This window comes from Tursiops truncatus, chromosome X (genome assembly GCF_011762595.2).
Source record: "Tursiops truncatus isolate mTurTru1 chromosome X, mTurTru1.mat.Y, whole genome shotgun sequence".
Classification (NCBI taxonomy): Eukaryota; Metazoa; Chordata; class Mammalia; order Artiodactyla; family Delphinidae; genus Tursiops; species Tursiops truncatus.
In genome coordinates this window covers 119,125,704-119,143,106 of record NC_047055.1, presented here as the reverse complement: position 1 = coordinate 119,143,106, position 17,403 = coordinate 119,125,704, and the positions used below count along the sequence as shown (strand labels likewise).

At 44.3% G+C, this 17,403-nt stretch overlaps 1 protein-coding gene across 1 annotated transcript in view; it reads left to right on the top strand.

Annotated features, from left to right (window-relative positions):
* FRMPD4 (FERM and PDZ domain containing 4) overlaps positions 1–17,025 on the top strand; it is a 184,226-nt gene extending 167,201 nt beyond the window's left edge. The window contains exons 11-17 of the mRNA XM_073798905.1: positions 637–763; positions 3,228–3,317; positions 4,020–4,202; positions 6,264–6,402; positions 10,873–11,940; positions 12,306–13,595; positions 15,218–17,025. Of these exons, the coding sequence (XP_073655006.1) occupies positions 637–763; positions 3,228–3,317; positions 4,020–4,202; positions 6,264–6,402; positions 10,873–11,940; positions 12,306–13,595; positions 15,218–16,542 (4,222 nt within the window). The 3' untranslated portion in view covers positions 16,543–17,025. The remainder of the gene's footprint in view (positions 1–636; positions 764–3,227; positions 3,318–4,019; positions 4,203–6,263; positions 6,403–10,872; positions 11,941–12,305; positions 13,596–15,217) is intronic.
* Positions 17,026–17,403: the final 378 nt, after the last annotated feature.

Below are 17,403 nucleotides of genomic sequence, written 5' to 3'. Positions count from 1 at the left end.
CTTTGTCAGTACCAGACATACTTAAGGGTCCTGAACCCTACCCTGTCTCCATACCAGCAACCCCCTCCCCTCCTCAGCCAGAAATGTTGACGGAAGGAGTTAGATAGATACTATCTGGGTGGGAGAAAAGAGAATTGTGTGTTTCTGGAGAACACCATTGATGAGGGAGATGGGGAGGAAAGAATAGTTTGGGAACATGAAGGAGTTACATTTATCCTTCTAAGAGAAGACAGAAAGAGCATGGGCAGACAGGGAGAGGTGACAATGGGAATAAACAAAGGGATGGAGAGAAATTGGTGTTGGAAGTACAAACTCAGATACGTGAATGAACTCTAAGAGACTCAGAGGTGGGTTGGATAAAGTGTCTGTTCAATTTCCATTGGTTCCAAATGCCTCATTAGCCTTCTCTCTGGAGAGTGAAGAATATATTTCTTTTAAAATGCAAACATATGGATTAATGATCAAATAGTATGTTTCCTGAATATAAATTAAAAGTTGCTTCCGTAATTGGGGACTTGTCTCCATTCCCTGCCTTACCAAGAGTTCATTTGTTCCAACAAACATCAGAGTGCCATTTTGTCTTAGATATCTAATCATCACAAGAATGTGAAATTAAAGATATGCTCTTTATTGCAGAAAAGAATGGGGATTAGAGACTTTTCTTCCCTCTGCTGTGCTGCAAAGCATGAAAGAGAAGAACATAAAGAAAGCACTTTCACACCTTGTCAAAGCAAATCAAAACTTGGTACCACCCGGTAAAAAGGTATCACATTTGCATCTTAATAGAAAATGGATTTTAAAAAGTGAGGCTTGCATACATTTTTTAAAATGTTTAAAATTAGCCCGTGAATAAAATACTTAGCACCAGATTTGCAGAGGATGTAACACTATATAACCTTCTTTTTTTTAACTATTAACATGTTTCTAAGACTAAATGAAAGATCAGTATTCTAATGGAGGCCTATGTATTCCTTGTAAGCTACAGACTCCTTATTGTACGGATTGTGTGTGCGTTCACGTGAGCATGTAGGAGAACCTTGCAAAGCCTCTGGGACCTTGGGATTAGAGGATAGAATTGCAAAATATTTTCATCATATTTTTGCTTACCACTCAGACCAGCTTAAGTGCACAGCAGCCAGTAAGGGTTCCTGCAGACTAGACGCCACATGAATTAAACCAAGGTTTCTCTACCTTGGCTCTATTGACATTGGGGACCAGATCATTCTTCGTTGGAGAAGAAGGGCTGTCCTGTGCATTGTGTGATGTTTAGCAGCGTCGCTGTCCTCTACCCATGAGATGTCAGTAGCGCCCACCCCCTCAATCGTGACAAACAAAAATGTCTCTGGATTTTGCCAAAATCACCCCCAACTGACAACCACTGAATTAACTCTTACTTTTAGAAGATAAACTTAGTTCTGTCATTCACCATCATTAGTGTTAAATTCTCCTTTTTTTTAATCAAGTAAAAGAGATACAAAGGACACTTTAAAATATACTGTTGGTCAGAATAGAGAGTTATGTTTATTGGTAATAAAAGCACAGGGTTTCAGGAACCAGAAAGAGAAGGAGCCTTAAAATCCAGGACCTATAAAATTGGAGACAGTCTGACAACCCAAGAACAGTTTCTCAGTGATACCAGCCATAGAAATGTGTGTGACTCTAATACAAATCATTTGTGTGGCTAGTTCTTTGGTCTTTTAGTATCTGATTTTAAGTCCTTTTTACTGGCTGACACATACTTATTTCTGCTCCCTCCTCACCCCCAATGACTTTTTTAAACGTGTGATCAACTTTGACACACTATCAGCCACCTTTGACTTACTTCCCAGTTTCTGTAAGCATTCAGCTTATGGAAATATAGCAGGATGTCATGGGTCAAGATGTTCTAAGTATCAGTTCTGACTTGCCCAAAGCTACTTTCTTTTAATTGACTTGGTGTGATCTTCTTCCAAGCCTGGCCCACTGGTTTTGTAATAATTTGGATAACTGCTCTAAGATCAGTCTATCTATCACTGTCCTTCTATAACGGTCATTTTTTTTCTAGTTAAGAGTGAGTGGTTTGATTTCAAATCAATTTGCAAAGTGCTTTGGATTTTTGAAAGAAGTCGGCTGGATGATTGGTTCTAAACTACAATTATATAAAGGATAGCACATTGAGGTACGGTTGACAAATGAGTTGGCAAGTTATCTGCAATTGAAAACAGAGTTTTACAGTCCTTGCTACTTGATGTTCTACACCTCGTTGGAAAATTTCACCTCTAACAAACTTTCCTGGCACATTTGGTATGAAATGTGGACTTTTTTTCTTTCTTTCATTTTTTTTAATTAAAAAAAATTTTTTTGAAGTATAGTCGATTTAAAGTGTTTCAGGTGTACAGCAAAGTGATTCAGTTATACATATATATGTGCGTGTGTGTGTGTATATATATATATATATGTATATATTCTTTTTCAGATTCTTTTCCATTATGGTTTATTATAAGATATTGAGTACAGTTCCCTGTGCTATACAGTAGGACCTTGTTGTTTATCTATTTCATGTGTAGTAGTTTTGTATCATATTTTAGATTGAAACGTGGACTTTTTTCAATCAAGTACTTTTTTAGGATATGGGAATCTGCATTTTTAAGTCTTTATAAAGATCAATTTTACCTGGATAAAATTTCATTTGTCAGTCATTCATGAAACTCAATAGATTCTTAGAATTGAATCAATGGATTCTTGAAATTGAATTCTTAGAGTCATTTCTTGGAATTGACCTAGATAGTGAGTTCAAACATTTCCACAATGATTGGTGCTCAGAAAGTTCACTTTCCCTGAAAACTTGCAAAGACTGGAAGAAACAAGATGGGAGTGAAGAGCCCATTTAAAAGGCTTTCTATGGATTGCAGGTGTGTATTCAAAACAGCTCCCACAAACTCTGCACGCACCCATTGCAGTGGAGAATTCTATCATCTCATTCTGACTTGTTGAGTGCTCTGGCCCAGCAAATCCATATTTTTCCCCAAAAACGAAAAGATTTAAATCTAGATGTTCTGTTGCGGCCCTTGATCAGGAAACCAAATACAGAGCAGTTTACTTTCATTCCTCATGAAGAGCCCTCGTCACACCCCATCTGTTGGCAGTAGAAGCATCCTTCTCGTTTGCCCTTGTTTTCGGCTGGTGTCCAGCCGGAACACAATCACGCCGGATGGAGTGAACACCTGAGGTTTCTTTTCTCTCCTCAGCTCTCCGCACTTCAAGCCAAGGTCCATTATCTCAAGTTCCTCAGTGACCTTCGACTGTATGGGGGCCGTGTGTTCAAGGCAACATTAGTGGTAATTTCTTTTCCTTGCTTTTTCATGGAAGCCACAGAGGCCTGCAAAATGTCACTGTCTAGGCTGTCTTGAATGAGCTGTCTGATGACAAAAGCAAATCAGCTGTGAATCTTTTCCAGCCCTTATTTCTAATTGACTGCACCCCAGTGTGAAAATATCAGAAGAAATGTTAAGCTAGATAATGCCACTGCAGAATGCCCTAGAAAAAGAAATGTGGAGAGCCGAGAGAATGCGCTCGCACAATGGCCTCCTTTTAAATCACTGGGCCAGAATGATTTTAAAAAATCCTCATTTCTACAAGCTTCTCATGACAATGAATATATGTGCTATGATAACATTTACTTTCTACATTATTCATAATTTTATCAGAGCCTCGCTGCAATCATATATCTGGTTCTTCTAATTGGATGATTTAGTACAATGTAACCCAGGAATACTTTCTAAAGAAAATGTAATCTTATAAAAACAGACTCTCAGGTTCAGCTTTGCCTGGTGCTTCAGAGGTCTAGTATTTTTATTTAATTTAATTAATTAATTTATTTATTGGACGCAGTACTACGTGACTTGCGGGATCTTAGTTCCCTGACCAGGGATTGAACCCGGGGCCCCGGGCAGTGAAAGTGTGGAGTCCTAACCACTGGACCTCCAAGGAATTCCCAGAGGTCTAGTAGTCTTAATATTTTGTCAACGTCTCTTTCTCAGCAGGCAGAAAAGCGCTCAGAAGTGACCCTCCTGGTGGGGCCCCGCTACGGCATAAGCCACGTGATAAACACCAAAACCAATCTAGTGGCTCTTTTAGCTGACTTCAGCCACGTCAATAGGATTGAGATGTTTACTGAAGAGGAGAACTTGGTGAGGGTGGAGCTCCATGTGCTGGACGTGAAGGTGAGTCTTTCAGACACTGACACGTGGCCTTGAACGTGGCCTTGCTTCCTGATAGTGCTGCAGATATTTATAAAGAGGCAAAATGTCAACATGTGCAGCGCATGGAAGGCGCCACGGGTGCAGAAAAAGTCCACCCAACTCAGGTGTGAGGGCTCGAGTCCTCACTAGACAGCTCTGTGGTTGGGGGACGAGTCACTCTCTTTCTCTGGGCTCCATTTCTTCATCTCTACGTGAGAAAGCAAGTGAGTTCATTTCTAAAGTCCCTTCCGGCTCCAGAGTGCATGAACCATACATGGAGAGTAGGGGACACGTCTCCCTACTTACTCTCTAGAATCTGTGGCTCTTGTATAGAGTCAGGGAGATTTTTCCCAACTTTGTTCAGAACCCCCTTTCCCTTTTGTTAGGTTGCATCCATATGTGCTTATTCTTTTGGAAAAACTGAGTATTTTAGTCAATCTGTCTTTTCATGCTATAGCAATTAGTGCTGGCTGAACATCTGGCCCCTTTAATATCACGGCCATTTCATTTGAAACAACTATCTGAGATTGTCCTCAGAGGGCAGACATTTCCTCCCCAAACAGAAGTTGACAGGATGTAATCCAGGTCCCCTGTCCCCACCTTCTTGTCCCAGTATGTAATAGATGAGTCATTGGATTTTGGCAGCGTTAATGTATCTGATGTTTCTAGAGAGAAAAGGCACTGGATCCAAAGAGAGACAGTGAGTCCACAAAGGAAACAGGGTGACCCAGGACGAGTGCTCTGAGAACTCCCCCTACCCCTAACCCGCTCCCAGCCTCACGCCCACCAGGGCGTGGGAGGGGCAGATTTGAGAGTAAAGGAGAACGTGGGAAAGGGCTTCTGCACAGCCAAAGGGAAGCCTCAGTGTGCTGTGCAGCAGGAAAAGATGAGCGTGAAAGGGCGAGCGTGCAGCTCAGGCGCGCTGGCCGTGGCCCATGGCGTTCCGTGGGCTGAATCCAGGGCGTCGCCCTTGACTTCATGGCAAAGAAAGTCCAAGAGGAGACTTGGCGTGCCTGTCCCGGTCCATAACCGAGGATGCTGAGAACAATAGCCTGTCATGGAAAACAGGTGGAAGAAAGGGTATATCGGGTGCAGTCATCACAGACCTGATAACAGGGATAATCTGTCTCCAACAGAAATGGGTGACAAGACCCTATGGGTGGTTTCCTGCCTACTGAAAAAAATTGTGGGGTGGCTTGGAGGGAGACGACAGTTGAAATGGAAGGAAAAGGCAGCACATCAAGTAGTATAGGGGCTTTGGGTGGAAATTAGGTTTCACCAGCCAAGGCCAGGGTGCTACCCGTGGCAGTGAAAGCAAGAGGCCTGTCATCTCGCTGTTTCTGTGCCTCTCCGGGTGCCTGCTTGTTCTTTGCTCCCTTATTTCCCTCTCACTTTCTCTCTCTTTCAACAAGAACACACCAGCAAGTCCACCCTTCCTTACTCAACGAGGATAATTGCTTCCCTGTATGCCCAAGATCCACGTCCAGTTATATGGTAACCTCATAGTTTCCAGAAAGTTCTGGCAGGGCCTTTTCTCAACTCCCATGTCTGTTTTGCCCTCCTCTGAATTTACAGTTTCTTTTAGAAGCGTCATTTTCCTGGATCTCTTTGACACTTTTCATTCAGTCTTAGCAGTAATTTCCACTTGATTTTTGCTTTGCTTCAACACGAATTTTCACCACGAACCCAAACTTAATCTTCCTGTGATTTTTTTTTCAGATGGCGGGTTCACAACTAGTAACTGACTCCTTAACTATGACTTTTAAAAATATTAACTATTTGGAACAAAGCCAATCTTTTTTTTTTTAATCCATTATGACTTGGGAAAGGTTCCAAATGTCTAGCCTTTCAAAATGTTGTCACCTGAACGTTTTTCAGTCAGGCTCTCTGTTATACCTGACCTTTCCCCCATTTGCGTTTCTTCAGTGAAACAGTCGCTCCAAAACTTCGTTTGTTCACATTCCATAAGCACAAACGTAGTCGTCCCTTGAGGGAGGTTATTAAGGAGGAATGGTTTTAACCAAAACATTCTCTTTTGTGTAGCCCATCACGCTCTTGATGGAATCTTCCGATGCCATGAACCTGGCCTGCTTAACGGCTGGATACTACCGGCTGCTTGTGGATTCCAGGAGGTCGATATTTAACATGGCCAACAAGAAAAACGCAGGGACCCAGGATACAGGTATTCTCTTCCTAAACTCACGAGGCACCGACCTCCCTTCCCCACACCACCAGACAACAATAATAAGGATATTTCTTGAAAAGTTAAAACTATACACATAAAAACATCTAGTGTCCAAATTTAACACAAAACCCTCCAATTACTTCTGATTTGGTCTAGATTTTTTTGATGAAGATGTTGATTTTTCCGTCATATTTTGCACATCACTTGGCGATGTTGGGTGCATGCTTCCAAAGCAGTGATTTAATTATTGTGAAGGGTGTAGGCCTCAGCCTATACGGCTAAGCTTTTACTGCCTCATTCTTCTAGAGGTGAGTCAGGGCCCAGAGAACTAAGGATGGAATGCCCAGTAGGGGCTGTGAGCCCCCAGCTTTAGGGCTGGTCCCTCGTTAAGGTGCCAGGATTCTGGGAGCCTTACAACAGGGAGACTTGAGAATCGCCCGGCCCTTGGACTTCGGGCTCTAGAAGGGACCCTGGAAGCCCTTTAGCTTTTTAGCTTTTTAGCAGAAGCATCAAAATGGCAAAGATCAAATAATTCATCTCAGCGACTTGACAGGGAGAAATAGCTCCAAAGTGAGGATAAGCAGGGCTGCAGCTGTTGAACTGATAGTTCCTTTGAGGGTGGATGGTTTTTATTTATTTTAGAACTTTTTTTTTTGGAAATTTATTTTATGGAAATATAGTTGATTTACCGTGTGTTAATTTCTGCTGCACAGCAGAGTGATTCAGTCATACACAGATATCCATTCTTTTCATAATCTTTTCCATGATGGTTTATCACAGGATATAGAATATAGTTCCCTGTTCTATACAGTAAGACCTTGTTGTTTATCCATTCTATATATAATAGTTTGCATGTTCTAGAACCTTTTTCTTCAGTGTTTGAACTTTTTCCTCCATCTGTAGTGGACCCTCAGGAAATATGGCTGATGGACAGACCCTACCATTCAAGCCAGAGCTACTGACCCATGAAAAAGTATAATCAGGGGCTCCATAATTAGGGTTTCTTTTAAAAGAAAGGGAAATTCTTAAGAACAAATTTTGTTGTCACTGTTACTGAGAGAAAAGGGGGAAAGGAAAAAGAAGGGGAGGAAGATCCCCTAGTTTTAAACTTAGCAGAAAACAGAAATTATTCCATGGATATATAGTAATATGTAGCTAGGCACACACACAGACAGACTGGCATGCAGTTTATTGTGACGGTTGGTTAAGTGGAAACAGTTGCCGTCAAAGGGTAAAGGAAAACCAGAGAGAAAGAGAGGTGAGCAAGGTGTGCTGGACGGCAGCTGGGACTTGCGGCTAGGTTTCATCCCACCCCACCTCGAAGTGTCTGTTGCTTCTAAGAGACACAAATGATTAAAAATAAGTAGGTTCAAAAAGGAGGTGGTAAATATTTTTACGACCACATGTTTTCATTGAGCGAGGAGATTTAGAGCAACTGAACGCTGACGCTTGACATTCTGAAGAGCAGTTCCACAATTTAACACAATCCTTTCACACTGGAAAATCTTAAATCTTAAAACCGTAAAGTTTCTTGTGAAAATCAAACCTTTTCTCCATGGACTGTTAAGATTGTACGGGTGCAAGAAGAAAGCCAAACCTACCATTCTACAAATGGTTACAGAACCGAGGGGCCTCAGTTCTGTCCACTTTATATATAGTGACTCACAATGTGATGTTGAATAAAGTTGCAAGAGGCAAAAACTTAGTTCCAAAAAGTATTATATTACTGTGGAGAGAGACTGGAACTTCAACCTCTCGGTAATTTCTCTCGGTTCGACAGTGAGAAGGAGGGTGAGGGCACATGTTCCAAATAGCACACGCAAGCAGGAGTGCGTGTGTGCGTGTGTGTGTTTAATAAGGGAGGACAAGTGCGAGAGATGGCACACTCCAAAAAAGCAACTGGTTGACCCAAGCAGAGCTGCAGCTCGGGACTTAGCATCCTCTCATGGCTGAAAGGGCTCCCTTCTCCTCAGAAATTCCCCAGAGATCTCCTGAGACTCAAAAACTATACAGAGCAAAGTCTGTTGAGGCCAGCTCATCCCTAGAAGGAGACATCCTTCTGTGTTTCCAAAATCATTCCAGGAGCCAAATCAGTACACCCTCCTGGAAGGAAGCCAAGAGTGAGTATGTATTTTCTTCTTGTCTCAAATTGATCAAAGGCCTTCGTCAAGATCTCTAACCAGGAACAGTAAGCCCCTATTTCTTCTTCACTATCTTGAAAATTAACCCTTCAAGTACTTTCAAAACCCCTGCACCCACACAGCTAAGCATCTCTGAGCCTTAGGAAAGTCTATTAACTTTGCCTTTAGCCTGCTCACCTGTTCAGATTTCTTGTTGGTCTAAACCAGGGGTGGGCAAAGTGTGGCCCATGGATCAAATCTTGTTCTTGTGAGTAAAGTTTCATTGAAACTTGTACATCGTATTAGGTTCCTGGGGCAGCCGTAACAAAGTATCACAAGCTTGGGGACAACATAACAGAAACTTGTTCTCTCACAGTTTGGGGGGCTAGAGGTCCAAAATCGAGGCATTGGCAGGGCCATGCCCCCTCCAGAGGTTCCAGGGAGAGTCTTTCTTTGGCTCTTCCTGTTGCTGTAGTGGCCATCAGCATTCCTTGTAGCTGCATGACTCTAGTCTCTGCCTCTGTCTTCCCACGGTCTTCACTCCTCCTCTGTGTGGCCCAAATCTCCCTGTGCTTTTCTCTTATAAGGGCACTTTCCATTGGAATTTAGGGCCCTACACAGATAATTCGGGGGGATCTCATCTCAAGATCCTTAATTATATCTGCAAAGACTCTTTCCAAATAAAGTCACATTCTTAGCTTTTGCGGGAGGGTCACCATTCAAGTCACCACATCCGCTTGCTTATGTGTCATCTATGGCTCCTTTCGTGTTACAACAGCAGAGTTGAGTAGTTGCTCAACTGAGCTGTTGGCCCACAAAACCTAAAATAGTTACTATCTGGCCCTCCCTTTACAGAGAAAATTTGCCAAGCCCTGGTTTAAACCCAGAGCTGTCTCACAACTTTGCTGAACCACTGTCCCTCCTCCCAACAATCGACACTCCTCTCTCACACACACACACACACACACACACACACACACACACTCACACACACACACTCACTCACTCACTCACTCACTCACACAGAGCCAGTCATAATCCATGTCATTGTTAATAAAACAGTGCTGAACCCCGACAGGTGTATTTATTATAAGGTAGCACGTAAGTATGGCTGGTGTGTAACTCAGTGTCTTCAAAATTTCATCTTTACCTGCTCTTCATAAAAATATATGTATTGAATAAAATGACTCGGAACATTGTGCAGCATTGAGTCCATCGTATATTTGGGAGAGAGCCAAAACCTCTTCAGTAAAACTGATTTTTTTTCCCATATCTCTTGTATATCTGATTTCAGTATTATTCAAACTTGGGCCAGAGGGCAATTTGAGGAAACAAATGGGACAATTTGTGACCCTAACATTTCCTCAAAATGTCACCTCTGGAATTGACACAGCAATATTGACACAATGACTCGCTGCCCTGTCTTGGTAAATATCAGAGCAAAATCTCCACAGCCGAGTTCTCTATTGGAAGACTCTTGAAGATCAAACAAAACAATGAGATTTAAATTAGAGTTTTGCAGTTTTGAAGAACAACAAACAAATCTTCAGGAGTTTTCACGATACAAGTAGAAATGGAAATTCATCAAAGTATTAACTATGCGTAGAAATAGCAGAGAGGGTGCATTACCTGCGAATGCTCCACCTTGTACGTCCTACCTGTGTGCGTGTGTGCTTACAGGCACGCGTACTGGCATTTATGTGTAAAAAATACGCACACCCGCAAGGACAGGAGAAGGCTAAAGAGAGAAGTTTTGGTGCCACCATTGCAATATGTAGTATTATAGTTTTTATTAATATACATTATATGTATATATTTATTATTACCTTATCGGTACAGTATTTCCTAAAATACGTGGTAGAAGTATGAGGATCCTTGACCTTCTCTTAACTCAATGAGGGAAAAGTCCAACATCTCCCTATACAAAGCGGGAAATGTTAGCTCTCACTTTACAAAGAAAAGGGCAATCCGTTTTCTGGAATAACAGCCTATTGGACTATCGCCTTTAAGGATTTTTAAAGGCATGTTGTATATTCACATTTATAGACATAAATGAGGCCTTTTAATGCTAGAATCAGAGATCAGATGGAAGTAAGCTGTAGTTCCCTACTCTCGGATGGTATTCTGTTTTATCAAATAGCAATTCTATTTTCTGCAGTATCAATTCTCCTAACCAAGAAATCCTTGCACCTGAAGCCTAAATCGACCACTACCGTATTTGGAAAGCTGAATAACAACCGTATTCACAAAAGTGGTGCTACAAGCCATTAAGTTAAGAAACAGAGACAAGGCCCCCCAGAAACCAGACAGCACAGTAATGTGTCTTTGCATGACTCTTTCTCTTTAGGAACTGAAAATAAAGGAAAGCATAACCTCCTTGGCCCAGATTGGAACTGTGTACCCCAAGTGACCACATTCATTGACGAAGGGGAGCAAGAAGCACAGATAACATATATAGATGCAAAGCAGAAGGCAGTTGAGATTCCAGACGGCACCTTGTGTCCAAAAGACCACCACCGGCACTTGTACATGGACAACACCTATAACTCAGACGAACTCAGCCAGCAGCTGACCCAGCCGGGAGATGCTCCGTGCAAGGCAGACTACAGAAGTCTAGCTCAGCGGTCCCTGTTGACTCTCTCAGGACCAGAAGCTCTAAAGAAAGCACAGGAGCCTCCAAGAGGAGCTAAAGTGTCCTTTATTTTTGGAGATCTCGCCTTGGATGATGGTATCACTCCCCCGACTCTCGGCTATGAAAGACTGCTGGACCAGAGTCCAGAACTGCTGGAGAAGCAGAGGAATCTCTACATCAGCGGTGCCAATGACACGAAGAGCCTGGATCTCACTCCAGACGCAGAGGGCATCCAGTTCGTGGCCAATTCTGTGTATGCAAACATAGGCGACGTGAAGAACTTCGAGGCTGCCCAGGGCATAGAGGAGCCCCTCTTGCACGACATCTGTTACGCGGAGAACGCCGACGACGCGGAGGACGAGGATGACGTGAGCTGCGAGGAGGACCTCGTGGTGGGAGACATGAACCAGCCGGCCATCCTCAACCTGTCTGGGTCAAGCGATGACATCATTGACCTCACGTCCCTGCCCCCGCCCGAAGGGGACGACAACGAGGACGACTTCCTGCTGCGTTCCTTGAACATGGCTATCGCCGCGCCTCCACCTGGCTTCAGAGATAGTTCCGACGAGGAGGACTGTCACGGCCAGGCCGCTCCCTTCCTGGGGGACAAGGAGGCAGGCGGCACCCTGCAGAACGACGAGATCCCCGTGTCCCTTATCGACACTGTGCCCACCAGCGCCGAGGGCAAGTGTGAGAAGGGCCTGGATAGCGCCGTCGTTTCCACGCTGGACACTCTAGAAGCTCTGTCCGTGTCAGAAGATCAGCAGACCAGTGACAATTCAGGTTCTTTCACGATTGTTACATTTATTCACTGATAGCCATATCATTTCATCCTTGCAAGCCATCCGCCCTTGGAGTCCTGTCATGTGTCCTTCATGTCACGCATGTCCCGTTTCCTAAACGTGCTGAAACTACCATCGTGGGGTTTTTGTGTGTGTGGTGTCCTTGGTTGTTCTTTTTTTAAAACACGTGGCACGTCTTTTTCCCCCCATTTCCGGAACAACTGTGCAATAAACTCAGAGTCCTTACTGAAAAGGGAAAAAGTTGGCTTTTTTTTTTTTTTAATAATAATGAGCCCCATTTTCTTACATGTCTCCTAGTGCCTGTGATGCATCCATTAACCGGCTCTTGTTTTTTACGGCCTGCAGGTGTAGCCATCTTGCGGGCTTATAGTCCCGAGTCCTCGTCAGACTCGGGCAATGAAACTAACTCTTCGGAAATGACGGAGAGTTCTGAACTGGCCACGGCCCAGAAGCAGTCAGAAAACCTCTCCCGCATGTTCTTGGCCACTCACGAAGGCTATCACCCCCTTGCGGAAGAGCAGACAGAGTTCCCCACCTCCAAAAGCCCACCTGGGGCCTTGCCTCCGAAGGCCTCCCACGCCCTCACTCCCCGTCCAGTGAGCGACCTCCCGCCCAAAGTTGTGCCTTCCAAGCAGATCCTTCACTCGGGCCACGTGGAGATGGAGCCCGAAACCATGGAGACTAAGTCAGTCACTGACTATTTTGGCAAACTGCACATTGGGCCGATGGCATATTCCTGCACCAGCAAAAGGAAAAGCCAGCCGGCCGACGGGGAGGGGAAAGCATCCCTTAATGGGAGCATGCCAGGGAAAAAACAGCAGGGGACCAAAACGGCAGACGTGGAGGAGGACGCCAAAGGTCAATTTGCTAGTGTGTCTTCAAGGGACAGTCAACACCTGAGCACTTTTAACCTGGAGAGAACTGCCTTTCGCAAGGACAGCCAGAGATGGTATGTGGCCACTGAGGGGCCTATGGCTGAAAAAAGTGGGTTGGAAGCAGCAACAGGGATAACCTTTCCCAGAGCTTTGGCTGTGGGAACCACAGAGACCGAAGGGAAGGATGATGGGGCTCCTGATGGAGAAGCCGTTGAGGTTTCAGGACTTGGCCAGCGGGACCACTTCTTAACAGAGGTGACCTGTGTGTCTTCAGCCAAAGACTTAGGTAACCCGGACGATGCTGACCCGTCCACCTGTGACCATCCTTCCAAGCTCCCCGAGGCGGAGGAGAGCGTGGGCCGCCTTTGTGACTACCACTTGGCCAAGCGGATGTCGTCGTTGCAGAGCGAGGGCCATTTTTCTCTGCAGAGCTCTCAAGGCTCCTCGGTGGACGCAGGCTGTGGCACGGGTAGCAGTAGCAGCACTTGTGCCACTCCGGTGGAGTCCCCGCTCTGCCCCTCCATGGGGAAGCACCTGATTCCTGAGGCTGCCGGGAAAGGCGTGAGTTACCTTCCTTCCGAGGAGAGAGCCACCGGGCTTCCCAGCCACGGAGCCGCCTTTAAGGAATTACACCCACAGACAGAAGGGATGTGTCCACGGATGACAGTGCCTGCCCTGCACACGGCCATTAACGCCGAACCCCTGTTTGGCACTTTGAGAGACGGATGTCATCGACTCCCCAAGATTAAGGAAACCACAGGTACAGCAATGACGGATTTAGCGCTCTGCGTTACCCGCCAGGAGCACGTAAACCAAATTTACAACAAACCTAAAAATAGAAAGTCTGGAGGAAAAGGAAAAGGGTTTTTTAAAAAGGCTGCAGAACTGTGGCCAGGTTAAGTGTCAAATCATTGTTCCCCCAGTGTTGAATAAATACTGGCACTTCTAGGTCTGGACAGTAGTGGAAATGGCATTTCTGGCCTTTAGCTTCCTGCTCTGTCTTGCTTTTAGAATTTGATGGAGCAAACATTCTTTCCCTAAATTCTAAATGTAGACTTTTAGCAGCGCCCAGTGCAACTTTTAGTTATAAGATCGTATTGCCTAGAATCGCAAAAGTTTGATTTCCTTCTCAAGACGTCGAATTTCTCATTTTGCCATTTCCTTTTTGAGAGGCAAGGAAGGAAAATAGAGCAGGGGACCTGGGAGGCGGGAGAGATTGGGGAAGATCCTTTGCCTCTCAGCAGTACTTCCAGAGCCCTCCCTACTCTGTAAGACTCTCCTAGACGAGGACTCTGAAGTATCTGGCCTACCGCAGTGTCTAAAAGGTTTGGGGGGGGATGCACGATCAGCTGCTTTATTTTCCCCCAAATAATAAAATATAGACGCCAGGTAGAAACACGAACACAGCCACCTTCTGTGCCCGCCTTCACCATTCTGCCACCCAGTGGGCACCTATCCGTCTCCGAGATCCGCTTGGCCGGCCATCCTGTGGCAAAAGCAGACACTATTTCATACTTTGCAATTTCAAATTATATCCTCAGCAGTGTCTTTTCCATGTGGGTCAATAGATGTTAGTGAGACCTTATATTGGTTAATTTCCATTCCCGCCGTTTTAAGATTATCTCCTTTCTCAAAACTCACCGCTGGCTTCACCTGCCTTGGGAAACCCATCTACGAATGTTACCAAACTCATCTCCCAACTAGCATCTGTACCTCTAAACTCATTAAAGGCCACTTTGCAGTTTACAAAGAGCTTTCACCTAACCTATTCCTCTTGCTTCTCACAAAAATTCTGTGAGGTGGAGGCCATTGTCCCCACATGACAACTTTTCTGGGACTTTCCCAGTGTCTCAACTTCAAACCCTGTACCAGGCGAACCTCACGGGGTCCTCTTTAAAAGGCGAAGATACCTAATTTGCATTAATTAAATTAGGCCACTTCTTTTTAGGAAGGTAACCGATGCCAGGATTAACCTGACTCCTTGAAATGGAGCTTAAATGTCGTAAACACGGTTGAATAATCTGTATGTAAGACGTGTGTTTGCTCATTATGTGTGTAAAGCTTTAATAGATAAATATCGGGAACAAGGCAATTGACAAAATTCCACTGTCTCCCTCAAAACATTTGGGATTTCTAGACAATGCCAAATGAATCAATCGTTTCAGGAATAAGAGACTCTAGTATTTCTTAAAATATATTAAAATTGAAATCTATTAAAGATTTCAGGAGGCCGTCTTTGGAAAGCAGGTCGACCCTGGCAGATGGTAGTTCTTCTCGAGTACATCCTTGGGAGATGACAGACATCGCATAGAGATTTAGTAAAAATGACCACCCATGAGGTGCTTAATGATTCTCTCTGTTTTCCTACTACCCCTAGTGTAGCTTTGACAGAGCCTGGGAAGGAGAGACGAGGAGGCATGCCTTCAGCTTGGCCTCAACATCCTAAAGCTGATCCCACCCTGCTACCATCAAACATTCACTCGGAATCAAAGGTGCCAATTCCAAATCAAGACCCTACTGATTTCTCCCAAGCAAACCAGGCCTACGGAGAGGCTGTGAGCTGGTGGCCACTGGATCTGCGAGGGGGGAGCCTCAGGACACCCCCCAGCCAGAGGGCTCTGAGACGTAGCAGCAGTATCCTCTCGGGATCTGTAAGTTTGGAGACCTTCCGGGAGAGAAGCAAAGGTGCAGTCAGCTTAAAGTGTCCAGGTATCACAGAAGCACAGGAGGCCAGTTCAGAAAGGCACGCAGAACTCCCCCTAGGGAAGAAGCTCACCAAAAGTTTTTCCCAAAGCTCGATGCACTTTAGCTCTGAGGGGAAAGTTCACAAAAGGTCCCCAGCGGCTCACAAAAACTCAAAGCTGTATAGGACATTGCCCTTGCGGAAGCTGGAAGGCAGCAATTGGAGATGCCGGGGACCTTTCAGCTACTGCTTCCTGAACGGAGGGCAGGATGAAGATGGTGATGAGGACGAAGAGCAGAGAGAGGTCGATCACCACGTCTCTTGCCTCTTTCGACCACAGATGACTCAAGCCACGCCAGACCCAAGCAGCCCACCCCTGGCTGTCGGAATTCAGGAGCAAGGAGGGGAGCTGTCCAGAGGTTCAGTTCTGAAGGTCTGGGCCGAAGACTTGAGTGGCCCAGATGATGTGGACTTCAGCAACCTGACTTTTGATGCCCGGATTGCAAGGATAAATGCCCTTAAGGAGAGCACATATGCAATGCCCGATGGGTTCCTCGCAGCCCAAAATGATGCCAATGAGCTGCTCTGCCTTGTCAGGGAAACCAAGGGGAAGAAAGGGGAGTCACGCCTTGAAGCGTATGACCTAACACTTTCTCAGTACAAGCAGCTGTTATCCATTGAGTCCAGACAGTTGGGGAGTGCCTGCAGGAAAATGGCAATGGCCGAGAAAAGTCCAGAGGAGATGCTCCTAGCTATGACTTCCAGCTTTCAAGTGCTCTGTTGCCTAACAGAAGCCTGCATGCGATTAGTTAAAGTTGTGAACTCAGAAACACAGCGGCAGGAAATTGTAGCGAAGATCGATGAAGTGGTCATAAACTACATCTGTCTCCTGAAAGCTGCCGAGGCAGCCACTGGAAAGACCACTGGGGATCCCAATGTTGGACTCTCAATGCGACATTCAACCACCATGGCCGCTCTCGTAAGCACACTAACACGTTCTCTCAAGATGCTTTTAAATAAATAAAGTATGAAAGTCACGTCATAATCTACCTTTGCAAAGCCATACATGAACTTTTATTTACTTTATGTGTACGATGAACAGATGTCTCCTTTCTTCTCTCTGTATATTTTGTTATTTTATATGAAATAGGAGATAAAAGTCACATTGATGAAAAGTTGAAATGTACTAATCCAGATGTATTCTGTTTCTATTATACATATATACACATGTAGAAGAAATATACAAGGAAGTGGTGATATTTGGCTATTTTTCATATAGTCGAAACTCCAGGTATGTGATGTGAAACGTTAAATTCTGCTGTGTTGGAGCAAAACAATGAATCCTATCCCCTTTCCTTCCAAGTGGATACTTGGAGACCATATCATTCATATTTAGAAGTAAAAAAGAAAAGAAAAATCACAATGTATATAAAACAGTACTTATGTTTTAAAACTATGATTTTTAAGCATTGGAAATAGCAAAAAGACATTTAAAATTCAAAAAGCTATTATGAATTATTAGAGAATATATATAATAAATTAATTTTTTGCTCATAGTGTTTGGTTATCTGATGCTTTTTTCCAGGAATCCTACATATTTCATTTTGGCTTACGCCATTTGGGCTAGAAATGGGGTGGGAGTGGATTCTATTGTGTCAACACAAATGCTCTTCATGATGTTTCTAGAATTAAAATACTTCCCAAATAGAAGAACAGGGGGAATGATGGACAGGTTCCCGGGTAATACCTACTTAGGGACTATCTAATTGCACACAAGGAAAGGAGTTAATAATACCAAAATTAAATTGTTTGATGAAAAGAGAGATCTGCTTTGACTCAGTGTCAAAATATACAAACCAAAGACACCACCTCTCTAGAATTCCCT